This window comes from Lepus europaeus, chromosome 6 (assembly GCF_033115175.1).
Source record: "Lepus europaeus isolate LE1 chromosome 6, mLepTim1.pri, whole genome shotgun sequence".
Classification (NCBI taxonomy): domain Eukaryota; kingdom Metazoa; phylum Chordata; class Mammalia; order Lagomorpha; family Leporidae; genus Lepus; species Lepus europaeus.
The window spans coordinates 87,720,586-87,748,470 of NC_084832.1; the positions used below are offsets into that span (position 1 = coordinate 87,720,586).

The following is a 27,885-nucleotide window of genomic DNA, read 5'->3' on the forward strand; positions in this document are numbered from 1 at the left end:
TAAATAAGATTCTGGGGCCAGTGTTGTGGCGTAGTAGTTTAAGCCACCATCTGCAGCGTTAGCATCCAATATGGTACTGGTTCAAATCCTGGCTGTTCCACTTGTGATCCAGTTGCCTGTTAATGATCCTGGGAAATTAGCAGAGGATGGTAAAAATCTTTGGCCCCCCGCACCCACGTGGGAGACCTGGAGGAAGTTGTTGGCTCTTGGCTTTGGCCTGGCCCAGGCCTGGCTATGGCAGCCATCTGGGACGTGAACCAGTGGATGGAAGATATTTCTCTCTTTCTTCCTCCTTCTGTCTCTATTACCCTACAGTTCAAATGATAATAGTAATAATAATAAATATTGAATATAAATAAGACTTATATGCCAGCGCTGGTGTTGTGGCGCAGCGGGTTAAGCCACCATATCAGCATTCCACATGGGCACCGAATGCTCCACTTCTGACCCAGCTCCCTGCTAATGTGCTGGGAAAGCAGTGGAAGATGGCTCAAGTGCTTGGGCCACTGCACCCATGTGGGATGTAAGGTCACCACAAAACACACCAGAGACCCTGAGGAAACTCCTGGTTCCTGGCTTCAGCCAGCTGGGGAGTGAACCAGCAGATGGAAGATCTCTAAGGCTGTAACTCTGCCTATCAAATAAATAAACATTTCTAATAATAATAATAATAATAATAATAATAAAAACCTCAAGTGTCACTCATTAGGGTTTTTTTGGTACCGAATCCTGAACAGTCAAAACAAGATTAATTACAATATGAAAAAACTCAATTTGTATTTGTAACAATTGTGTGATATAGTTTTAACATACACTACTCCAAAACTGAAAAATCTAACTTAAAACCGAGTAAACCAGTTACCAGGCAAGAAGATTACATCAGAAAGCAAACAGAAGTTCTCTCTCTCTCACACACATATACACATACATACACACTCACACATATACACACAGAGTCTGCCTCCAACAACTTGGACTCACCTTTCTCTTCGTTCTACCAAAGTGACAAGGAGCTGTACAGTATCATTTGCAAGGTCCTGCTCACTACTCCACACTGAGAGGTTACTGATGACTTTTTGTAAGAGGTAGCCAATGATCCACTGAGAACCCTCGGTATCTGCTCCAAATGCGGTACTGAATGGCAAACTTATCTTAAGAGAGAAAATAAATGTTTTAAGCTCAGAAAGAAAAACCAGGTAAGAAAATACTTGATAAAAAATGATCTAAATTGGTAGTGGTTAGCTCAATTTTATAAATGTATTTATTTCCACAAATCCAAAAAAAGGCATCCTCAATCCACTCAACATTTTCCAATGTAATTTTCCTGTCAACCTTAATTATTCTCATATTACTAGTATACTAATTTGACATCTAAACAAAATTCGAATAATACAAATCAATCTATTTTCAAATAGTCATCTGCAACTTAACATTAGTTAAGATAAACTTAATCCAATGATGGGCTCTAAGGAAAATTATTAAAACAGGATTCTAGGGGCCAGTGCTGTGGGGTAGCAGGTAAAGCCGCCACCGGAAGCACAGGCATCCCATATGGGTATCAGTTTGAGTCCTGGCTGCTCCATTTCTGATCCAGCTCCCTAATAATGCACATGGGAAGCAAAAGAGGATGGTCAAAATCCTTGGGCCCCTGCACCCATGTGGTAGCCCTGGAAGAAGCTCCTGGCTTTGGATCAGCCCAGCTCCAGCCGCTGTGGCCATCTGGGGAGTGAACCAGCATATGGAAGATCTGTCTCTCTCCACTTCTCTGTAAATCTGCCTTTCAAATAAACAAATAAATCTTAAAACAAAACAAAACAGTATTCCATTCATATAATTCTCTTCAGTGTAGAAGCTGATCCAGTTCTTAAAGTTACTTTCTCTTGAGAAAAGCTCCCAAATGTTCAGACTTCTATAATTTCCATTATTATAAAAACAAATGAAGTTGAACAGGTTAACATTCTGACCTGATCGTATAGCTTTTCATCCACCAGGAGATAAGTCTTTGCCCAGCGTTTTAGAAACCAAACAATATCTTTGCCCATTTGGGGGCTTAGTAGATGAGTGAGATCTGCTCTTATTGCTCGAGATTCAACTTCTGAAACTCTCAGAACAGCAGATAATAGCCTGTAGATATAAAACAGAAGTCATTTATTTTTTAATTTTTTTGTTTTTTTAGTTGTTGTCTAACCCTATTTTTTTCCCTACAAATCCTTTTCTGTTTCTCAGCATGCTGGATTTAGGCCAGGTTATACTTGAAAATATCATCAAAAGGACTGTAGACAATGCCACCTGCTATTTCTGATCTTCCACCAAGGAGGAGACAGGACAAAGAAGGGAGAAACAATGCTAGAGACATCCTTCTGTTGAATTTGTAACCGCATGTACGAACTTCAGCATTACTGTCTAAAAAGAATTTGTAGATTGAAAATGGAAAAATACATAAAATTACACATTCTAAGTACATGCCAAATTATTTTAGTACTTCATCACTACTTAAATACCCAAGTTAGCAAAATTTGTGTTTCCTATCTTGGTCATGTTATGTCTTAAGATCTGGGAACTGACTTACGTAAATTATAATGAATATTGAGCCTTGTCTCTAAATCTGATATTCCTCCTTATTTCCTAATGCATGTGACTCTTTGGTACTTTAAAAGTCTTGCTACACGCAATATAATTCATATGGTCACATGGAATCGATAATGTGGATGACAAGCCCATAAGTAAAAATGTCTTTGTTCTGAGAGTGAGATGGGGGCACATAATCAAAAGTGGTGAATATTTAGCTTGACTTTAGCCCAAAGGCAAAGAAGCAGAGGATGTATTGAGAAAAACCCATCGTGATGCTACACAGTGAGTTACCAAACCAAGACAAGGATTCTAATCACGAAGTCGGGCCTCTACTCCTTTTCCCACTGTTCTCAAGAAGATGGAAGTCTCCTTGTAATGAAACTGCATGCACATTGGGGTCAGCACTGTGGCATAGCAGGTAATGCCATCGACTGTGGCAGAAGCCATATGTGGGCGCCAGTTTGAGTCCTAGTTGCTCCACTTCCTTTCCAGCTCTCTACTATGGTCTGGGAAAGCAGTAGAAGATGGCCCAAGTCCTTAGGCCCCTGCACCTGCGTGGGAGACCTGGAAGAAGCTCCTGGCTTCGGATCAGCACAGCTCCAGCCATTGTGGCCATCTGGGGAGTGAACCAGAAGATGGAGGACCCCTCTCTCTCTCTGCCTCTCCTTCTCTGTGTAACTCTGACTTTCAAATAAATAAATAAATTTAAAAAAAAAAAAAAAAAAGACAAACTGCATGCATGCATCTCAGCTCTTTACCCAGCTGGAAGACTCAGTGGCCCCTCACACTACGGACACTACATCTCATAAAGGAGCTCCTTCCTTCTGCTTCCCAGGCACATCACTTCCCATGCTCCCCCTTCCATCTGCTTGCTCCTTCCCAGTCCTCACTGCAGCCTCCCCTTCTCGTCTGCTTTAAATAGGTCAAAACCTCTTCTTTATTCACTATCCACATACTCTCATGTCACCAATACACAAACCTTTAAATTTTAGGGCATTTATAAGCAAAAACCTGCAACCATCTCACAATACATTAAATTGGTGTGTCAAATTTCTCCCTTAAGATTAAACAGTTATAAATACCATTTTTAGTCTACCAGAATGTGAAATAAAATGTTTAAATGAACACTTTAGATTTATGCACTGGGATTTAACCATCAGTGTTCTGACATCCGTCATTACACATTTGAAACACAAACTCATTTTTCTTATTTTTATTTCATTTCCCCATAGAGCATTATCCTAATATAACAAATTTTTATATTCAAGTGTTTTATTGATCACATTATCTATTCAAACAAATGTCTACATTGTGAAAGGATTAACTTTTAAAAACTCTCAATGATTATAAGACTTGTACATATTTAAAAATGTCTTCTGCATTGCATTATCAGTATAAGACTCAACAGTACATATTGAACAAAACAAAACAAATTTAAATAAATTATTAAATACAAAAGATACATTTTATAAATCTCTTAATGAAACTAACATGGCAGGGTTCTGTTTTCCCCACTTGGTTTATATATCTGTGGATAAAAATTACTTATGGCTGGAATGAGCCAGAGTGAAGCAGAATTTGATTTTTATTTTTTAATACATATCCAATGAGAAAACTTATTCCCATAAATAAACAGAAGGTATTTCCAACACAGCAAAGACATCCAATTATTTTAATTTCTTCCAAGTCATATCCAGCCTTATATGTAATAGAAATCAACCATCTGACCTTCCCCTCCTGGTCACCCACAGTCATTCACTGTCAACAGCACGGTCTGGAACTGCCCCCTGACCAGCACTTGTGGGATTTCAGGCACATGCCAATCCACAGCACAGGTGTGAGCCTTGGTCTTTTCTTTGGTGGGGAAGAGCCACAGAGGTAGTGGTCAGGCAGATGGAGAGGAGCCCTCACAGCCTTTCTTCACTCTTTCATGTCTCCTCACCACCTTGCCCAACACCAGCGAAGGCCTCTTTCTATCTTCACTCCAAGTCTATTATTAATGAGCACACTTCCTACCCTATTTAGCCTTGTTACTCTAAAATCTATCTTCACAGAGCAATACTTGGAAGATAACTAGATCCGTTCACTTCCCTACTTCAAGTCCTTTCCATTTTCAGCCCTGCCTCATGCTCTTCCCTGCCTCTGCACCCTCATCTCAGCCTCCTTGCACACACATGGCCACACACAAGTTGCACCAGCCTGGAACGCACTTTACCTTGCTCTCTATACCTCAGAGTGTAGCACCTCCTTCAGGTGCAGTTTCAATCTGTCTCTTCCAAGAAGCCACAGCTCACCTCTGCCAGTGGATCAGCTGAAGCTAGGTGCCGCAACACCCCCTTAGGGCACTCCTATCACATCCTCGGCTCCCCACACAAAGGGGCATTTTGAAAAACCACTGATCAAACTACTTTTAAATTATTGATATGCCAATATTAATAACCTCAATCTTCCTTCAATCCCTTTCACATTATATCTGGGAATATTTTATATTCCCGACAGCATTCATAGTTCCCCAAATTAATCCTGGATTACATTTGCTTTTCATAATCCAAAAGTTAGCACAATATAGCAAACACAGCTTTTGTTAACTTCCCACGATCTCCCCTGCTATCACTCGGGTCTGGACAGCATCACTCTTGGATGAACACAATTAACCTCCTGCTTCCACTGTTTATTCTCAATGCAGCTGCCAGAATAGCCTTCTGACATGGAAGTTACTCTTCTGCTCAAACCCTACAACAGCACCCACTTCATCTAAAGCGAGAGCCAACGACAGTTACAAATGCCTAAGGATCATAGTGATTCCCCTCTATTTTCCTAACTCCACCTCCTACAAAATCTCAGCTCATCTGATCAACTGCAGCAGCATTCCTGGTGCTCCTGAATACGTCAGGCGTGCCTAGGGCTCTGCCTGGAATGCGGGTCTCCCTGACACTTGTCTGGCCTTTTCTCACAAGTCACCTGATAACTAGCCTAGATGCATCACACAACGTAAAATCAGTGATCCCTACGCTGTAGGACTTTTTATCCAAATCACTTACTGTCTTCTACTACACTATATAATTTATTTAATTACTCTCTTCTTTTACAAAGGGCTTTAAAAGGGGGATTGATTTTAACCTGTTTTGCTCATTGATGTATCCTAAATAACTAGAATAGTGCCTGGTATACACAGTAGGTGCCCAATAATTATTCACAAAATGACAGCTTCTTCAAGAAATGTGAATTACTTTTTCAGTCAAATGTTTCTACCACACACCATCAATTTCACATTAATTCTCTGTACTAAAAAGATGGCAATTTTCTTTTGTTCTAGCCCTCCAGATCTGTGCTCTCAGATACAGCAATCCCATATTGACTCCTGGGATTGGCAAAATTTGAAAAAGCACTTAAAATATAAGGAAAGCTTTCAGGATGGTACTACCTAAGCAAAAAATATTACCAAGAATTTTTCTTTAACATGAAATGAATTTTTCTTTAAGAATATTCACTACAAACCAAACCAAAGCAAAAGCATCAATTTCCATAGACACTAGATCAGCTAACTATAGAAATAAGATACAAAACTTTTTCAAGAGTATTATTGATAAGTAGTGATTTTATTTCAAATGAGAACGTAACAATAAAGGAAATAAATCCCCAAACATTTCTTGATATCAGCTTAATATTACAAACACTGGGAAAATGCATATTTTCTACTGTACACATTATTATGATTTCCATTCTTTTGCATTGAAAGAGAAAGAATGAAGAGGAGAGCACCCTGAGTTACTTATCTTGCAACTGACAAAAACCAATGTTACTCTCACTACTGACACCTCTGCCTGCAACCTAAACTTAAAGACACTGAAATTCAAAATGTTTTAAATCCACTCTTAGGACATACAAAGGCCAGCTTTTCCCCTCCATAATTTCAACCATTAATAATTAATAAGAATGTTGCAATTACTCTTAGGAAGAGTAAACGAATTCTCTCATTCAAGGCACTCTGCTGTCACGGAACTGCCTCTGACAGGACTCTCAAGTTTCACATATTCAGGATAAATACATCCATTTGTTATGATAAGAACTATAGTTTTCCTTAAGAAAGCCATTAAAACACAGTTAGGTCTTATGAATAGTAAGTATTTATTGGTGTTCATCTAGATCCTTCATTTAGGGTGCCTGTGAACACATCAGTTCTGTTTTCTGAGGGACAAACATTCTGTTCATAGTACATTAGATCCAATGCCTTCCAAGCCTCATTGTGTTCAGAATGTTTTACACTTGTTTCTTTACACTGAATGCAGCTGTCAATTCTCACTGCAGTGGTTCTGCCTAAATACACTAAGCACTTGCTATCCTTGCATATTTCAAGGCTTCTTCAAGCTCTTTTAATATCCAATTTACAACCTGCCTACTGCTCCAATAATCTACCCATCAACTCAGAATGTATAAAACAGTATAAATTACAAGAGCACAGCTATAGAGTTCATATTACCTAATCACAGAATCTGTTCTGTTGTACCCTGGGATGGAAGAAGCCTTTTCTCCTGGAGATCCCAAAATTTGAAGTGTTGTATTAATGTCAACTTCAGATGAATGCTTAATGGAATATTCCATTATTTCTGGAGGTATTAGCGGAGTCTCTCCCTGAGTATCATCAGCTAAGAGGTAGCCTTCAGTTTAAAAAAAATTAAAAAATGAACACTTAACAAATCTACATTTATCAAAAAGCACTATAAATGTTTTCAGTTTTTATTTGATTTACATACATCATATAAATTGATGTAAAAGTATATTTTAAGTTGGTGAGAAGAAACTTTCTATTTCTCAGATAATTAACCCTCAAAAATATAGAAAAGGACAAAGGATAAATGTTTTATTCACCAATTTTATAATTCAGAGTGAAATGTAAGCTTTTTACTCTACTACCTTTTAATATTTTTCAGTAATATATTCTGAACCATTAAAAGGAATTCTGTTATCATCTTCTACATCAGAAGGGGATACTGAAGAATGCCTTTCAAAAGTCGAGATTTTTTTCCTGATTATTTGAAATACAGAAACGCTAACAGTATGATGGCTAAGGAAGAAGACCCTAGAAGTCAGACTGCCTAGATTTGCATTCTGGCTCCAAAAATTAATAGCAGTGTGACCACAGGCTAGTTTCTTATACTCTCAGCTTCTTTATCTGTAAGATGGGGATATTATTGAAGACAACAATAATAAAAATACCTAACAGTACCAACTCAGTGGGCTATAATGAGATCCATTTAAAACATTTGGTGTGCAATAGGCACTGAATACATCTTAGCCAGTATTTTCTTAAAAAATGCATCCATAGATCTGTGACAGACAACAGCTATATCCAGAATTCATCCAATACTATATATGAACTATTGTTTTAAATAGTTGAAGCTTATTTTAAGGCCTAAATTCCTCAACTGGCAATTACATTTTAAAAGGAAACAACCAACCAACCTGTAACTAAAATAAGCCAGTGAATATCTTCATAGAGATCATCAAGAATTTTGTTGTCAATCGTGCTTGAACCAGGTGAAGCAAGTAATTGTTGCTGATGTCGCTGTAATTGACCATGGAGCCTTGTTACTCTTTCTTCCAATAAACTGAAAGAGGGAAAGAACAATAGCTTCATAAAGTTCACTAAGCAAAGAGCTAGAGCAACTTCTAATTCCCATATAATAAGCAACATAATTGACAACAGGGCAAAAACAGATATACAAAAATATCAGAGTACATAACTGTTTTCATAGCATTATAGGAACCATGATTTATTGTTTATGATATAGAATTAAAACACTGCTTTACAAACAATCAAGTTTTACAATGGGCATTTGAAAACTGGTTAATCCAAGTTTTTATTAATATGGGTCAAATTATTTTTCATACCATGCTTTCCATACTCTCTCTGCCATCTATGCTGTAGTGCCTGGGCTCTCAATGTATAAGCCAACGAATGCAATCATGAGTATGTTTCTGTCCATTTGGTCCAGTGTGCTGGGATACGGGGTGGGGGTGTTTAAAGTCTTTAAACACTTTTAAGTGCTCTCCCAGGAATTGTGAATAAAGAGTATTGGCTCCATGGGGTTTCTTTGGACTGTGTGTACCTTGTCAGAAGAGGTATACAGTGTTCTGCAGCAATCCTTCCTAGCATTCCTACACTGGCCAGTTGATCAGAAAACTGGTCTCGATCGTCCTCTTGAAGCTCACTTATTTCTTCTTCCTCACGAGAGGCCACGCCATTGGCAGTCTATCACAGATGAAGGAAAAATAATGAGAACACTACCTTTTCCAACAAAACACGAATTCTGGTGGCACTGTAAAGTAATTGCAGCACTGCATATGAAAGGGAGGGCTTGGCAGAGGCACCCTCCAAGTGCTGCTATTCTTCTCCAACTGTGCCAACCATTACCCAAAGAGGAAACTTAGAAGTGAAAGAAGTCGAGCTATCACCCCACAGCACATACTGGCTAACAAGCCTTTGGCGCCTACTGCCACGACAAAGATAACACAGCTCACTGCACACCCACAACCCACCTCCCACACTGGGGGATGTGACTTCTATCACAGAAAAGATCTGGTAAGTTTAAGATTCCCAATCCCCTGGATACAGGAAGTACTTGTTATTGCCTGACGACTGAAAGTAGAGTGCAAAGCTGAAAACTGGAAGGGAGGTGACTACACGTAAATCCCACACTGTGAGAACTCACTTAGGTGACCAGGACTACTTGTGTTCTCAGCAAACCTTCTGAGGGAGCTTATACTAAATTTCTGGTCTTCTATAATTGGTGATGTGATAAAATAGAGCCTCTGATAAAATAGATTTTTAATTACCATCTGGCTGAAAACTTACCAAATTCCTTGTGCCATCTGGAGCAGCTAAGTGGCACTGAATGTAAGAATTGAAAACTTGAACTGCATGTTGGGTAAAAAAGCCTTTATGGAAATGTTTGTCATCTTGGACCAAAGTCAGCCAGGACTCCAACAATTTATCATATGCTTCCATGTACACCATGTCATCTTTATCAAGCTAAAAGACAAAAACATTCATGAAACAAATGCCCAGAAAAAATAGCATGGTTATAGCAACTATAACAAGAGCCAAGAGTCTAGCAGTTATGCACGTGAACTTTTGTAAGTTTTTCCTTTAACAAAGATTATCATTAACTTTTCATTAAACTTTCTAAACTCTTTTTTTATTTCAATTTAAAAATGCTTAGACAATCTGGAATTAATGTTTATTTAGAAGATTAGTGGTTTAACACTTTATAGAATATGTATTTTTCAAATAAAAGTAAAATCAACATTTTTCTATAATCAAGAAGAAAACGGCTAGAATAAAAAGACGTGTGCTTTGGCCAGCGCCGTGGCTTACTAGGCTAATACTCCACCCGCGGTGCCTGCACCCTGGGTTCTAGTCCTGGTTGGGGCGCCGGGTTCTAGTCCTGCTTGGTCCTCTCTCTTCCAGTCCAGCTCTCTGCTGTGGCCTGGGAGGGCAGCGGAGGATGGCCCAAGTACTTAGTTCCTGCACCCACATGGGAGACAAGGAGGAAGTATCCAGCACCTGGCTTCAGATCAGCGTAGCGCCAGCCGTAGTGGCCATTAGGGGAGTGAACCAATGGAAGGAAGACCTTTCTCTCTGTCTCTCTCTCACTGTCTATAACTCTCTCTCTTTCTCTCTCTCTCACTGTATAACTCTGCCTGGCAAAAATAAATAAATAAATAAAAAAGATGTGTACTTCCTGCAAACTTTAAAAATGATTTTAGGGGCCGGCGCTGTGGCTTAGCAGGCCAAGCCTTCGCCTGGGGCTCCAGCATCCCATATAGGTGCGGGTTCAAGTCCCGGCTGCTCCACTTCCAGTCCAGCTCTCTGCTAATGGTCTAGGAAAGCAGTGGAAGATGGCTCAAGCGCTTGGGTCAATGTACCCATGTGGTACCTGGCTCCAGGCCATTTGAGGAGTGAACCAGCAAACAGAAGATCTCTCTCTCTCTCTCTCTCTCTCTGTATAGCTGTAACTCTGCCTTTCAAATAAATAAATAAATCTTTTAAAAAATGATTTTAGAAAAACAGAAAAATAATGAAAATAGACTGACCTAATCAGTAGTTAACAATACGTGAAGAATTTGACAGAAACTCCTAAACAAGAGAGTTCATTTTATAAAAAAAGCAAAATTCCATACAAAAGTTTTGTCGTCAAAAATTTAATAACCACTGATTCAATTCAGAAATATCGGAAGTGTCCCTTCATTAGAGATTAATCAAAAATTTAATGAATATGCTTTATGAATGTGGAAAATAATAGCTTCTTCTCTCCTTTTGCTGTATTTCCATCAGTTAATTTTTCTTCTTACAAAGGAAACATGGAAACTTACAAAAAGGGACAAGCAGACCTCCAAAAAACAAAGACAAGTCAGGTCTCCCATTGTCTAAGTCTCCGATTAGCTCCTCCAAGCCTCCCCATACAAACTACACCTGCATGAGACTCCACTAACAAGGTTATCCTGATAGACACACACCTCAATACAGTCTAAGTGAAATTAGTTATTTACACTTCATTTTCTCCTTTCCTTTCTTGTTCAGTAATGGTTACTGTTACTGAATTAAAGTTTTATACCAAAACTAAGTCACTGAGAAATAAATAAAATCACCAAGCTACTTTACAGAGACAATTGTGGTAAATATCCCTAAACAAAACTAACATCTTGCTGAAAGGTCATTCTACTATAAAAAACTACAAAAGCCAGGAGGTTGGATGGTTTGCACATTTACCCAACAAAAGAAATGCTAGTGTACCTGGAACAGACATCCCAGGTTACTCAAGAACACAGGGCAAGGCCTGCAAAGTAGGCAGGGACCAGACCAAGAGAGCCTAACCAGGAGACTGGGTTTGCTTCTGTTTGCAGCAAGAAGCCATTTGGAATACCTTGGGCACCGATGCCACTCTGACACAGCTCTATAAAAGAAAACTTGCAATGCGCAATACAAAGGGGCCTGGGATAGACTGGATCTAGTTCTACAGGAACAGTCAACAGGACACACTTAGGAAAGCAGGAGTCTGACCAGAAGGAAGACAAAAGCAAGAATGACACCCATGTTTTTATCCTGAGTAGCTGGGAAGATGGTCCATTTAAAATACTGAGGATTAAGAAAGACAACATTTATGAGGAAATGAAGGTTTCTCCTTCAGATATGTTCAGTTTGAGATACAATTAGTAATCCAGGTGAAAACGGTGATAAGCTGGAGCTTGGCGCTGTGGCATAGAAGGTTACGCCTCTGCCTGGAGTGATATAATCCTATGTGGGCAGTGGTTCAAGTCCCAATGGCTCCACTTCTAGTCGGACTCCCTTACAGTGCACCTGGGAAGGAAGTGGAAGATGACCCAGGTGCTTGGATCCCTGCACCCATGTGGGAGACATGGATGAAGCTCCTGGCTACCACCTGGCCCACCCCCAGCTGTTGTGGCCATTTGGAGAGTGAACCAGCAGATGGAAGATCTTTCTTTCTCTCTGCCTTCAAAAAATTAAATTAAAAAAGAAAGAAAGAAAGAAAGAAAAGAAAATGGTGATACCCAACGTACACCCAGAGTTTCAGGAAAAGGTCACAGCCGGAAATGCAAATTTGGGCACAATCAGCACACAGAACTTAAATATTTATTTTTAAAGCCAAAACAAGGAACATTCGCCTAAAAATGGACAGAATAAGGAACAAAGCCTAGGCCACACAGGAATCTGAGGCAGGCATTAAGGAAGGAGAAACGCCAGGAGCACATGGCATCCCAGAAACCAAGCGTGTGACGATCACAGACAGTTACTCAGAGCAGCAGAGCCCCTTCTTCCTCCTGCCTTGACTCTCTACTTTCATCTAACCCTGACTCTCATTTGTAAATTTAAAGAGCTTGTTTCATTTTAAAAGCGCTTTTTTTTTTAAAACAAAATACCAGAAATCTTACATGGAACAAAGATGATTATGGAAAAATAGTCATTTCTTTTTTTTTTTTTTTTTTTTGACAGGCAGAGTGGACAGTGAGAGAGAGACAGAGAGAAAGGTCTTCCTTTTGCCGTTGGTTCACGCTCCAATGGCCGCTGCGGTAGGCACGCTGTGGCCGGCGCACCGCGCTGATCCGATGGCAGGAGCCAGGTGCTTCTCCTGGTCTTCCATGGGGTGCAGGGCCCAAGGACTTGGGACCTCCTCCACTGCACTCCCTGGCCACAGCAGAGAGCTGGCCTGGAAGAGGGGCAACCGGGACAGGATCGGTGCCCCGACCGGGCCTAGAACCCGGCGTGCTGGCGCCGCAAGGCGGAGGATTAGCCTAGTGAGCGGCGGCGCCGGCCTCATTTCTAAAATTGTTTCAATTGCTATGCCCATTCTTTTTCCTTCTAGGACACAGTTCCTCCTCCAAGGCCTCCCTGCTTTATGGAAGAGTGGACTGATCTGAACAAGATGCCACTTGTAGAGTCAATTGGAAAGGAAACTTACTTCCCCTAAGAGTGACTAATGAGCAGAAAGTCACATGATGATTTATAATTTATCCATAAGAATTTTGCTGCAGCATTATTTAAGCTAGTACAAATAAATGTACTGAACCACATCCACACTGTCTAGGTTAAAAACTATGATTTTGGGGCCAGCATTGTAGTGCACTGGGTTAAGTCACTGCTTGAGACCCCAGCAGTCCATACAGGAACACCAGTTCAAGTCCCGGCTGCTCTGCTTCTGATTCAGCTCCCTGTGCCTGGAAAAGCAGCAGAAGGTGGCCCAAATACTCCAGGAATGCATAAAAAACATTGACATATCACAATTAAATTAAATTCAACTCAGAAAAATAATTTTCAATGTTAGAAAAATCTACTGAAGCAATTTACTACATTAACAGGTTAAAGAGCCAAGCATTTAATAATTATCAATATCTGTCTTTTTAAATTTTCATTATTTTAACAGATTAAATGTGATTTATAGATACAATTCTAAGAACATAATAATATTCCCTTTCATCCCTGCAATCTTCTTTCCTTCTCCATTCTTTTTTCTAGTTTTAGAGATAACATATTTTAAATTTACAACAGAGTAAAAACATTTAATAGTTCACCGAACAAGAAGTTTAATAGGTAAAAAAGCAAAAATACCCTAGTTTAGTGGGAATATAGACAACGGCTGTAAACAATATTGAATAGGGGCCAGCAATGTGGCCTAACAGGTAAAGCCACTACCAGCAGTGCTGACATCCCATATGAGCACTGGTTCAAGTCCCGGCTGTTTCACTTCCCATCCAGTTCTCTGCTATGGCCTGGGAAAGCAATAGAAGATGGCCCAAGTCCTTGGGCCCCTGCACCCACAAGGGAAATCCGGAAGAGACTCCTGGCTCCTGGCTTCAGATCAATGTAGCTCCGGCTATTATGGCCAACTGGGGAGTGAACCAGTGGATGGAAGACCTCTCCTCTCTCTGCCTCTCCTTCTCTCTCTGTGTGACTCTTTCAAATAAACACATAAATCTTAAAAAAAAAAATACTAAATGGAAAGATGACCATTTTACCCATATACAATAAAATTTAAAGTAATCACAGATCATTGAAATTATGGTAGTATAAATTCTTAACCACTGGTTTAACAAAGGTATAAAACAAAGTTTTACAAAATATTTGCAGCAATATTGATACACACAGGTATTTCTTTTTATTTTTATTTATTTATTTATTTATTTTTGGACAGGTAGAGTGGATAGTGAGAGAGAGAGAGACAGAGAGAAAGGTCTTCCTTTGCCGTTGGTTCACCCTCCAATGGCCGCTGCAGCCAGCGCGCTGCGGCTGGCGCACCGCGCTGATCCAAAGGCAGGAGCCAGGTGCTTCTCCTGGTCTCCCATGGGGTGCAGGGCCCAAGCACTTGGGCCCTCCTCCACTGCACTCCCGGGCCATAGCAGACAGCTGGCCTGGAAGAGGGGCAACCAGGACAGAATCCGGCACCCTGACCGGGACTAGAACCTGGTGTGCTGGCGCCGCTAGGCAGAGAATTAGCCTGTTGAGCCACGGCGCCGGCCTCTTTTTAAATTTAGATCTCACAGAAAAGGGAGAACATGACCCTTGTCTATCTGGGTCCAGCTTATTTCACTCAATATGATGTCTTCCATTTTACTGCAAATGGTAGCATTTCATTCTTTCTTATAGCTGACTAATATACCATTAATATGCATATATACATTTTCTGTATCCATTCATCTGATGATAAGACACTTTGGTTGTTTCCAAATTTTGGTTATTGTAACAGTGCTGCTATAAACATGGTGGTGCAGATATGTCTTTGATATGTTGTGTTCAAGTTTTTTGGATATAAACCCAGTAGTGGGATTGCTGGATCACATGGCAAGTCTATTTCTAGTTTTTAAAGAAATCTCCACACTGTTTACCCACAGTGGGTGCAACAACAGTGTATAAGTGTTCCCCGCTTTGTCCATATTCTCACAAGCATTTGTTATACTTTGTGTTTTGGATTTTAGTCATTCTGATGAAGTGAGGTGATATCTTATTGTGATTTTGATTTGCATTTCCCTGATGTAGAACCTTTTTTCGTGTATATGCTGGCCACTTGTACTTCTCCTATTGAAGTCCTTTGCCCATTTCTCAACTGGACTGGCTGTTTTTTGCTGTTTAAGTTGCTGATATATTTAAGATATTAACCCTTTGTCAGATACGTAGTTGACAAGTATTTCTCCCATTCTGTTGGATGTCTTGTCACATTATTGATCATTTCCTTTGGAGTGCAAAGTCTGACATAGTCCCATTTGTTTAGTTTTGCTATTGCTGTCTGCGCTTCCCTACACCAAGGTTTTAGACTATTTACTGCAAGTTTTCTTCCAGCAACTTCATAGTCTCAGGTCTTAAATTTAGGTCTTTGATCCATCTTGATTTTTTTTTTTTTTGTAAGAGGTATGGATCTAACTTCATTCTTCTACATATATATCATGTTTTGAAAAAACAAAACAAAAAAATCTGAGACTGGCATTTGGTCCTGCAGTTAAGAACCCATATCAGAGTGCATGGGTTCAAGTCTCAACTCTGCTCTTGATTCCGGCTTCCTGTAACACATACCTAGGAAGGCAGGCCAGGGACTACTCAAGTAGTTGGGCCTCTGATACCCAAAATAGGAGACCCAGATTAAATTCCTGGCCTTTGGCTACTCCTGACCAAGTCCCAGCTATTGTGGACATTTGGCGAGTAAATCAGCAAACAAGAGCATCGCTTTCTCTCTGCCTTTCAAATAAACAAACATATAAATTTTTTTTTTATTTGACAGGTAGAGTTTTAGACAATGAAAGAGACAGAAAGGTCTTCCCTCCCTTGGTTCACCCCTTAAATGGCTGCTACAGCCGGCACTGCACTGATCCGAAGCCAGGAGCCAGGTGCTTCCTCCTGGTCTCCCATGCGGGTGCAGGGACCCGAGCACTTGGGCCATTCTCTACTGCCCTCCTGGGCCACAGCAGAGAGCTGGACAGGAAGAGGAGAAACCAGGACAGAATCTGGAGCCCCGACCGGGACTAGAACCCGGTGTGCCAGCGTTGTAGGCAGAGGATTAGCCAAGTTAGCCACAGTGCCGGCCCCTATATAAACCTATTAGCATTTCTAAGAATGCTAACTCAACAACCTACTGTAGCCAACAATTCTAATAAAGAACCAGAGAAGGAGTCTTCTATTAGCACTTACAGTCAACATTGTACAATAAGAAAAAGTAAGAAATGCATTGTATAGTAAGAGAAAAAAATAAGAATTGCAAAGACTGAAAAGTAAAGCTGTCATTTTTCAAAGATTATTCTCCACAGGCAACCGAAGACCCTGAAGATCTAAAGATCAGAATAAGAATTTCAAAAGGTTAGTAGTATACATCAGCTCAATATATGAGTATCAACTGCATTTCTATCAGCAGCAATCTGAAAATGAGGCTTACAAATATATTACTTACAAAACCAGCCAAAATGTTACTTAAGAGAAGTTTGTTCTTTCAGGGAAAGACAGTAAATAAGACATAAGTTATTATAAATGCCACATGCCAGGATACAGAAAATTAATATAGATGCTTACTCTTCATACATAAAGATTCCAACTTGAGGAACTGACAAAATATATATGGTAAAGAGAAATAAACCTAAGACTCTTCCATAGAAGAAAGAGGTCTTAGAACTAGCCCTATCCATAGGTAGACTTCCCCTTAGGATAAAGTGATATATAGGTACAGAAATAGACAAATTGGCCAATGGAAGTGATGAGAGTTAAGAAAGCCAAAGTCAGACATATGACAGCAATAGTCCCAAAGATCACTGAGAAATAAAGGGCTATTTTTAAATGTTTCCAGTAAAACCAGTATCCAAATGAAAAATTAAAAAAAAAGAAAGAAATTGAATCCTTATTTGATTGATTATAAGATGGGAAAGTCATGAGAAAAAAAATTAAGGCATTTGGAAGCCTGAAACAAGGACCGAAAGTTACAAATCATTAAAAAATCACAAATCAATAAAAAAAAGCACAGTAATTCCAACTACACAAAGAGGAACATCTGCTCATCAAAAAGATATCGGTAAGTCAAAATGCAAAGCAGCACCCATGAACAGATTCTTGAACAGAAAGAGGATAGGTAGAAAAACTGGTGAAATTGGGCCGGCGCTGCGGCTCACTAGGCTAATCCTCCGCCTTGCGGCGCCGGCACACCAGGTTCTAGTCCCGGTCGGGGCACCAATCCTGTCCCGGTTGCCCCTCTTCCAGGCCAGCTCTCTGCTGTGGCCAGGGAGTGAAGTGGAGGAGGGCCCAAGTCCTTGGGCCCTGCACCCCATGGAAGACCAGGAGAAGCACCTGGCTCCTGCCATCGGATCAGCGCGGTGCGCCGGTCGCAGCGCGCCTACCGCGGCGGCCATTGGAGGGTGAACCAACGGCAAAAGGAAGACCTTTCTCTCTGTCTCTCTCTCACTGTCCACTCTGCCTGTCAAAAAAAAAAAAAAAAAAAAAAACTGGTGAAATTCAAATAAAGCCTGTAATTTAGTTACCAATGATATACTCATGTTGGGGCAGGCATTTGCTGCAGAGGTTAAGACACAGCATGGGATGCCCATATCCCACACTGCAATGCCTGGGTTTAAGTCCCAGCTTTGCCTGTGATTCCAACTTCCTGCTAATATGCACCTGAAGGCTGTGATGATGGCTCAAGTATTTTGGGTATCTACCACCCACCTAAGAGACCCAGATTGAGTTCTGGGTTCCAGGTTTTGGCCTGGTGCAGTGCTGGCTGTTGTGGTAATTTGGAGAGTGAACCAGTGAATGGAAGATCTTCCTGTGTCTGTCTTTTCCCTTCAAATAAAATGAAAATAATAAATAATTTTTAATTATATATACGAATATATACTAATATAAGATGTTATTGTTGGGGCCGGCATTGTGTGCCCTGGCCTGCACTACCAGCATCCCACATGAGCGCCAGTTTGAGTCCCGGCTGCTGCACTTCCGATCCGGCTCTCTGTTGTGGCCTGGGAAGGCAGTGGAAGACAGGCTGGGTCCTTGAGTCCCTGCACCCACGTGGGAGACCTGGAAGAAGCTCCTGACTCCTGGCTTTCGATTGGTACAGCTCCAGCTGTTGCGGCCATCTGGGGAGTGAACCAGCAGATGGAAGACCTCTCTCTCTGTCTCTGCCTCTCTCCGTAACTCTGTATTTCAAACACATAAAATTAAACTTTAAAAAATAAAAGATGCTATTGTTAGGGGAAGACTAGGTAAATACCATATGGAAAACCTAAGTACTACCTTTTGCAACTTCTATTTAAACTGAAATTAAAAAAAAAAAAAAAAAAAAAAAGGATACCATGAAGTATAAAATGGAGCCATGAGAATAATCCGCAACACATATAACCACAAAACGTACCACACAGAGCACATAAGAATTTCTACCAATCAGTAAGATAAACAAAGAATCATGAGAAGTACATATTTATCACATGAAAAGATGTTCAATATCATTAGTACCTGAGAAAGCAAACTAACACCATATTTTATACTTGCAGTTCAGCAGGAAGTGTTGAAGAACATAGACCTATACACATCAGGTTCACTGGTCTGATCACTTTAACAACTAACTGCACATTATCTTCTAAAAGTGAGTATTTACATAGCTTTATGATCCAAAACTTCTACTCCAGAGAAAAACTCGTTTATGTGGAAACCTACAAAAGCATTTACTGTAAAGGCAAAAGAAACTCAAATATTTATTTTCAAAACAATAGAAAAATAAATCACAGCATGACATATCATATAGGATTATATATATATGATTTAAAATTTTAAAGGAAGAGAATGATAAACTTCAGGACAGTGGTCATCCCCTTTGTAGCAGTAGAATAGAGCAATAAGGTGATGGGACTGGATAGAGGACAATGGGACCCTCTGCCAGGTAATGCTTACGCCCTTTATTTGGGTCATGGGTTCATGCATGGCTGTTTTACTGTGCTTCAGAACGGCATACAGCACAAAATCACCTCTGGTAGTTTTGACGGCAAAAGACAGGATCTATAGAAAACGATCAACCACAGTGTTACCAAGCCCAAGCACGGTGCTCAACTTCTGACTAGCAACGAGAGAAGGTAGTTTTGTTCCTTCAAAAATTTATTGAATGCTAAGAGCTAAGCACTGGAACATTGAGATGAATAAAATACTTTCTTCCCATACAAACATCCGTGGCTTGGTTTTTGTTTTTTGGTTTTTTTTTGTTTTTTTTTTTTTGACAGGCAGAGTGGACAGTGAGAGAGAGAGAGAGAGAGAGAGAGACAGAGACAGAGACAGAGAGAAAGGTCTTCCTTTTGCCGTTGGTTCACCCTCCAATGGCCGCCGTGGCCGGCGCGCTGCAGCCGGTGCTCCACGCTGATCCGAAGCCAGGAGCCAGGTGCTTCTCCTGGTCTCCCATGGGGTGCAGGGCCCAAGCACTTGGGCCATCCTCCACTGCACTCCCGGGCCACAGCAGAGGGCTGGCCTGAAAGAGGGGCAACTGGGACAGAATCCGGCGCCCCGACCGGGACTAGAACCCGGTGTGCCGGCGCCGCAGGCAGCCTATTGAGCCGAGGCGCCTGCCAGCAGTGGTTTGTTTATATACTTAACAAAGCATGTGCTTTGCAGACATCATTTGTTAAGTCTTAACAGTTTATCTTGCCAAAATAAACAGACTTACAGTAACATAAGAAGAATTTAGGAACAGCATCCTCTGACAGAGTCTCAAAAGGAAAAAGAAGCAGGACATCTTCCATGACTTGTCTTTGTTGTTTTTAAGCATACACTTATATGTCATTTGTTATAATTTAAATATTCCTTTACAGAGATGTAGAAATAAAAAAGTAAAAATATTGCATGCCTTTTTATGATTCAAAGAGTTTTCAACAATCTATCCTATAAAGCCAATAAGAACCATATTTCACTGGATGGTAATTTAAAATAAAAAGACTATAAACTTCCAAAAAGCATTTTGGTTCCTTTTGGATACCAACACAAGTAGCTCATCAGGCAAAGTGTCAGAAATTTGGTTGATGACAATTGGCAACTTAATCTTCCAATCTAATCACAGAGAACTGAAACCTAAGCTAGTGCTTTTTCATAATACCTTGGCCCTGCTCCATGGCTACGCTGGCCAGAACCCAGCAGCCGAGCCCACAGCACGTGCAGAAATGACTAAGGAGACCACACTAGACACTCTGTGCTCATGCCCTGGGCATCATCAGGCCTTTTGCCAGGGAGGCTTTGGAGAGGGGCTTAGAGCTTATAAGACTACTTGACCCCACTTTACTCCATTTGGAGAAGGAGGGTGGAGAAGGTAATCAAAATGCAGTATCAGTGCTTCTCTTTCAGTGCCCACAGTTAACTTGGAAGTATACAGAAGAGCGAATTAGCAGCCCTTCAGTCACAGAAAAAAAATATCTATTTTCATATTTTGGCAATCATTGAAAATACAATTCTAAAACAGTTGTTAACGTTATTTATGAAAATGCTCTAAGATGAGGCTTTGAAATGAAAACTTGCAGTACATTAATTTCCCCCCGTCTCTTTCAGAAAGTAAAATCTAACATCGCTTTCTGATTCTAACTACATGATGTTCTGGAAAGGATAAAACTATGAGAACTATAAACAGATCAGGGCTTGGCGGGAGGGAGAGAGCAGTAGACAGAGCACAGGGCATTTGTAGGGCAATGAAACTACAATGGTAGATTCCTGTCATTATACCTTTGTCCAAACCCAGAGAATGCACAACACCAAGAATGAACTCTCATGGAAACTATGGACTCTGGGTGATTATGATGTATCAATATAATTCTTCAGCTGTAACAATGTACCACTCTTCCTTAGGACACTGATGGGGGACAGGAGGAATTGTTGGGGAGGAGGCTATACAGGTTGGGGAGAGTTTATGGGAATGCTGCACTTTCACTCAATTTTTGTTGTGAATCTAAAACTGCTCAAAAATACAAAGTTTTTAAATTTACTATATTTATCAATATATCAGATACGGTAAAAATACACAAGATAAATCTCATAAAAAGTTAGTTGTAAGTTTGGTTATTATACTGTTAACAATTCCACATCTGCTCTTAACAATCATGGTTCTAAGCTTACTATCAGATATTTGAAGTAATCTATCACATTACAATAGATTATTTTTTCCCTAGCAAACAGCAAATAAAACCAAGACATGACAACTCCATTTTTTTTATAAAACTGGAAAGATCTTGTTGATAATCAAAATTATCCATATAGAATATGAGTTCTTGGCCGGCGCCGCGGCTCAATAGGCTAATCCTCCGCCTTGCGGCGCTGGCACACCGGGTTCTAGTCCCGGTCGGGGCACCGATCCTGTCCCGGTTGCCCCTCTTCCAGGCCAGCTCTCTGCTGTGGCCAGGGAGTGCAGTGGAGGATGGCCCAAGCCCTTGGGCCCTGCACCCCATGGGAGACCAGGAGAAGCACCTGGCTCCTGCCATCGGATCAGCGCGGTGCGCCGGCCGCAGCGCGCTACCGCGGCGGCCATTGGAGGGTGAACCAACGGCAAAAGGAAGACCTTTCTCTCTGTCTCTGTCTCTCACTGTCCACTCTGCCTGTCAAAAAAAAAAAAAAAAAAAAAAAAAGAATATGAGTTCTTTAAGAAATGTGTCTGATTCAGTTTAGACACACACAAAAAGAGAATGATATGGCTGTGTGCATAATTTTCACAGAATATTTTATTTCTAAGATGTAACCTTTTAAGAAGTTCCTTGGCCGGCGCCGTGGCTTAACAGGCTAATCTTCCGCCTTGCGGCACCGGCACACGGGGTTCTAGTCCCGGTTGGGGCGCCGGACTCTATCCCGGTTGCCCCTCTTCCAGGCCAGCTCTCTGCTATGGCCCGGGAAGACAGTGGAGGATGACCCAAGTGCTTGGGCCCTGCACCCGCAAAGGAGACCAGGAGAAGCACCTGGCTCCTGGCTTCGGATCAGCGAGATGCGCCATCTGCAGCGGCCATTGGAGGGTGAACCAACGGCAAAAGGAAGACCTTTCTCTCTGTCTCTGTCTCTGTCTCTCTCTCTCTCACTGTCCACTCTGCCTGTCAAAAAAAAAAAAAAAAAGAAGTTCCTTAATCTTAGTGAACTTTGGGTTGCATGTTTCCAGCCAGAGGCTGCTATTACTTCACCAAAAAGTTAAGAGAAAATGGAATTAAAAGATGTTTATTTTGTTGCAAAAATTTTTGAAATCCATGTGTAGTCTTTTCATAACACATTTTTTTCACAAATTTTTTAAAAAGATTGTATTTATTTGAAAGTCAGAAATACAGAGACAGAAGAAGGGGTAGGGGAGAGAATATCTCCCACCTGCTGGTTCACTCCCTAAATGGCTTCAATGGCCAAGACTGGGCCAGGCCGAAGTCAGGAGCCAGGAGCTTCTTTTTGGGGCTCCTATGTGCGTGCAGTGACCCAGGAATTTGGGCCATCTTCCACTGCTTTCCCAGGAGCATTAGCAGGGAACTAGAACAGAAGTGGAGCAGCCAGGACTCAAACTGGAACACCAATGGCTACCACAGCCAGCGCGCTGTGGCCGGCACACCACCGATGGCAGGAGCCAGGTGCTTCTCCTGGTCTTCCATGGGGTGCAGGGCCCAAGCACTTGGGCCATCCTCCACTGCACTCCCGGGCCATAGCAGAGAGCTGGCCTGGAAGAGGGGCAACCGGGACAGAATCCGGCGCCCCAACTGGGACTAGAACCTGGTGTGCCGGCGCCACTAGGCGGAGGATTAGCCTGTTGAGCCACGGCGCTGGCCTAGAAAATTATTTTCGAAGTATTTATTTCCTGGTTTCTGAAATTCCCCAAGAAAAATTGATTTAATAGACAAGTATTCCAGCTGTTATAAAATTCCTATAGATGATCTCTTTTTAAAAAATCTGCCCCAACAAAACCACCAAAAGTTGAAGGTATAAATTACAGAGTTTTTAAATACTGCATTCCCAAATTAACATTCTTCCTTCTGGAAATGTATATGAACTTTCAGATTTTTAATGCAAAGAAATGCATATGCATTAGACATCATGCTTGACTTATGTAGGTGTTCACTAGATATTTATGGAACTGAATTACGTAAAACTTAAAACATTGATTCTGCACTAGGACTGGTATACCAGATTTAAGGATTTAAACAATCAAAGTCAATGCACATACAAGTCATGAGACACTGCCTAGTAAAATTATGATCCAACCAAAATAAAATGTTGAAATAATTCTCAAAACATTTCTTCTAGTTAGAATCTGTATTTAAGGTAAAACAGTAACTAGTTTTCTTCCAAATATCGGTAGACCTAATGCTATATTATTTATTATATTATTAGCATATTAATAGCTATATTATTATTAACATGCAGGGTTTAAAAAATATTCATGTATCCATTCCACTTATTTATTTATTTATTTATTTATTTATTTTTTGGATCTTTTAAGATGAGCAAATGAATGTGCATGATGGTGAACAGGGAGCTACTCTGTCTTTGTCTCTACATATCACCTGACTCCAGCTATCAGAGCCACAGGCTGGGGAGGGTCAGGGATTCTCAGATAACCCATCCTGCTATCGTAAAAGAGCAAGATAAGGGACACAGTTCACACTGTGCTGATGCCACCATTCCAGGGAGGAAGTATTGTTTTCCCTCTTGTCACTGAGATACCCCCAATTTCTGCTCCCTACTTCTCAATCTGTAAGTTAGCGTCAGTGTTTTCCTTTACACCTAATCTCCTCTCCACAAGGTAATCACCTCAGCCAGAGAAACTAGATTTTGAATGAAGAATGCTGATCTTTAAATGCCCTCACTCACTTGACAAGTGGAAAAATTATTTCACCTCATTACACTGTGTAATAAGCAATTTTGTCAAGTGCCTTTCTCTTTCCCTCGTCCTGCTAGGCTTGTGATCAGGCTCGAATGTACTGAAACTAAACGTAAAGTTCTTCCTTTATAAAGCGTGTCTCCTACCAAATGCCCTTACAAACAGGCACACCACACAACACTGCACTGTCATGACAGCTGCCTGATTCCCTTGACTCAACACGCCACATACATGGCTTTTCCCTGAGGATCCTACTGTGGGTTAAGCTCAAAACCTTCTCCCTACAAAAGAAACTGAGAACTAAGCTAAGGTACAGAGTTCAAGTCATATTCTCCTCAGATTTCACTAAGCAAATTCAAATGCACGCACTAGTACTGTAAATGTCTAAAATAGTTGATGTATGAATATGAAAAACTGTTCTTAAGGTTTGAATATTCACACCAACACTGTTTCACCTCTACAATCATTCTCAACCCTTCAGTCTAGCAATTGACAGTAATTTGGTTTTTGTTTTGTAATGAAAAAAATTCTTGGTAAAGTAACACGGAGAAACTTGATAGCAACAGAGTAACTTCAAGGAAGACTGGAAGGGCTCTTTGTGAGCACAGACTCTCCCCCACCACACGTCGAGGGGCTGTCGGTTCCAGTAGTAAACAATACAGTCCCGGCACACCTACAGGCACACCTACAGCCACTTGGTAAGGACAAACCTCACACACCAGTATTACAAGTTTTTTTCCCCATGAAGATTCTCTCTTTCTCTCTCTCTCTCCTTTTTTTTTACAGCAACACAATCACCATCCAATACATGCACTGTTTTATAAAAAAGAGAATCTACATGCATTCACAAAAATACATAGTTCTAGAAAAAAGTATTACCACAGTAAAAGTCTATATGCAGAACCTGTTTTCCTACTGAGAAAAGAAACTTCTCCAACATTAAAAAAAAACACAAACCTTTTCACAAAATTGAAATAACTTTTTTTTTTTTGGACAGGCAGAGTGGATAGTGAGAGAGAGATAAAGGTCTTCCTTTTTGCCGTTGGTTCACCCTCCAATGGCCGCTGTGGCCAGCGCATCATGCTGATCCGAAGCTAGGAGCCAGGCGCTTCTCCCAGTCTCCCATGTGGGTGCAGGGCCCAAGGACTTGGGCCATCCTCCACTGCCTTCCTGGGCCATAGCAGAGAGCTGGCCTGGAAGAGGGGCAACTTGGATAGAATCCAGAGCCCCAACCGGGACTAGAACCCGGGGTGCCGGAGCCGCAAGGTGGAGGATTAGCCTGTTAAGCCACGGCGCCGGCCTGAAATAATATTTTTAAACATTATATAAGTTATTGGTTGACAAGAAACAAAATCTCAACAACCAGTCTTACATGGTAAGACAGTCCATATAATGCAAACTGCAAATACCATTCTGAAAGTTCATTTTTCAAATCATTATTCTACATTTTATTGTGCACAAGGTACAGTCACACAGTGCATCTATGCCATAAAGCACCAGAAGGAATTATTATTCCTTACAATGAGGACATGTGCTCAAAAATGGTGAAACATCTTGCCCAAGCTCCTGTACTTCATGACTGTTCAGCCCATGGCTGTGCTGTCTCCATCCAAAGTTCATGACCTTTCTGTACCATGCTGACCTCTAAAGAGGTTTTGTTTATGTCTCGATTTTTAAAATTTTCTAAAAAGATCATTTCCTTATATATGCCTTTCTATCTGAGGACACCTAGTATTATGAATAGTTCTATAATCATTAGGTATTCAAAGAAACAGAGGATGAAACGGTCTCTGTCCCAAAAGGTCTCATTATTTGGCAGGACTGGTTCACAAATCTCTGGTATTAATGGTACATTCCCCAGGCCGACCTCCCCCAGGATACACAAGATACAGTGAAAACCAGTTGAGGGTGACAGGACATATAGGAGGATTTCTTTAGTCCTCACGAAAGTTACTGTGCAAGGGCCATCCCCTTTTGCTCTCGATTTCACTCAGTGTAAATTCCACAATTAATGCAAAGCCTTAGGTAAATTTTTTCCCTCAGCCCCTTTCAATAGGTGACTATAAAAAAAAACTGGTAAATATCTTTAAGAGATCAACTTAAAAAATTAAAAACCATTTTAAATGAAATCTATTAGGTACATAATAACAAGAGCATGCCTCCACCTCACTGCAAGTGTAACTAAGCTTTCTATATAACAATACTGCTATGTCCAACCTTGACAGAAAATTTGTCAAGCTGGCAATCTCTAGCTCAAAATAACTCTGAACTTGCAAACCAAGGATGTCATGTACCTTTTAGCAATTCTTTAAAATATTCAGTAACACTTAACTACAAGTAGAAATTAAAAAGTAGCTGTGTTTCTAAATATATGGTTCCAAATGCTCTTTAATCCACCTGGCTTAGAAGAGAAACTAAACCAGGGAGGAAAGGGGAAGTACAACAAAGCCAGGTTCAACAAATCCTGACTGGTTCAGAATCCATGACCACAGGAAAAGAGTTTAAGTGGACCTTCAGTACTTAAACTTTCCCTGGATTTTTCATGTTCAGAACATAAATAACTCCCTTGAGAAACTCAAATAGTATATATAATGTCTTTAACCTTCTATCCTCTATTATCTATGTTTTGTCCATCACCTGAATCCCCACCTGACCCTGTTCTTTTCCTCATCAGATCACTATCATGCCCAATTACATAAATAATCATTCCTAAATCCGTTCTTCCCAGAACATCTCTGAAGGAATACAAAACACTCACATACACATGGCCAGATACACATCAAAACAATTCAAGACTCAGCATGAAATTCCAACAGACAGCTTAAAATATTCTTTTAAAGGATCTACATTTTGATTCATAAAAACAAACATCAGTTTCAACAATAACCACTTTGTAGAAAAAAATCGATTATTTCCTGGAATTAATGTAGTTATGCACAGTAACTATTGTTACAAAAGCAGCTGTGTTGTCAAAGGATTTTAGTACACAGTCTAAACTTAAATATAAAATTTGGAAAGTACACATTTGAAAATTTGCACCAAAAAAATCTTTATTATTATCAGACTTAATTTTAATGTAAACTAAACTTTACTAAAATATACTACTAAAATTGCATCACCAAATAAATTAAACAGCATAGTCTAAACAAGCATAGATACAATGATTTCCAAATAAGTATGAGATTTAAAATCCCCCTAAAAATAAATATAAAAAATCACATAATCACAGCCAAATCACTGTTAGCAGCACCCTGTGAACTTCATCAAAGCTTCCACTGCTAAAATGTGGTTTAAAATTTTTTAATAAAAGCATTCATTCCACTTTCCTCATTCTGGCGCAAAATTATTTCAGAATTTAAAACCTTACTACCAACACATTTAATCTACTAAAGTGATTTTAATGTACAAATTCTTAAAGGTACTGTTTCCAAACATAAATTGCCAAACGTTTCACTCATATAAACAAAAATATAATTTTAACACTGCCTAAATATAATTAGCTGTCATGAGAAATGCTTCAAAGGCAGAACAAGTTTCCCCCAATGAAAAGCAGACACAATTTGTTTTAGAATGGTTTACTCACCACTTCTTCCAATGCAGCACTTCGCCCAAAAGAACAAGTGAGGTGTGTGAGGCAGTTAACAAAGGAGGAGAAAAGTTCATTTGGAATGGCAGTTAAGACATTTCGAGGGAACACAGTTATCAGGTTGCTGATAATGCTGGAGATCCCCACAGCTTCAGAATCTTCTATTTCAATTCTACAAGTCAAGCAATGAGTATTAAGTGGTAGTAGGAGAAAAGTTACATTAGTTCATTTTCAACATGCAGTTATAGCTTATTCATTTTGAAGAGTATGTCTCTGTGTGTTAATTTCAAATTACCCATACAATTTTACATGAAAACATTAATAAACAGTGGGGGAAGAGTCACTAGTTTCTTTTTCCCCCACTATCAAACACAAAGAAAA

At 40.3% G+C, this 27,885-nt stretch overlaps 1 protein-coding gene across 3 annotated transcripts in view; it reads right to left on the reverse strand.

The window, feature by feature from the left end:
- The window catches only part of XPO4 (exportin 4), a 114,815-nt gene that overhangs the window by 18,351 nt on the left and 68,579 nt on the right, over positions 1 to 27,885 (reverse strand). For all 3 annotated transcript variants that reach the window (XM_062194539.1, XM_062194540.1, XM_062194541.1), the window contains exons 9-15: positions 27,502 to 27,676; positions 9,428 to 9,604; positions 8,682 to 8,824; positions 8,035 to 8,180; positions 7,052 to 7,229; positions 1,965 to 2,124; positions 982 to 1,151 (exon numbers count right to left, since the gene is read on the reverse strand). In XM_062194539.1, the coding sequence (XP_062050523.1) occupies positions 982 to 1,151; positions 1,965 to 2,124; positions 7,052 to 7,229; positions 8,035 to 8,180; positions 8,682 to 8,824; positions 9,428 to 9,604; positions 27,502 to 27,676 (1,149 nt within the window). The remainder of the gene's footprint in view (positions 1 to 981; positions 1,152 to 1,964; positions 2,125 to 7,051; positions 7,230 to 8,034; positions 8,181 to 8,681; positions 8,825 to 9,427; positions 9,605 to 27,501; positions 27,677 to 27,885) is intronic.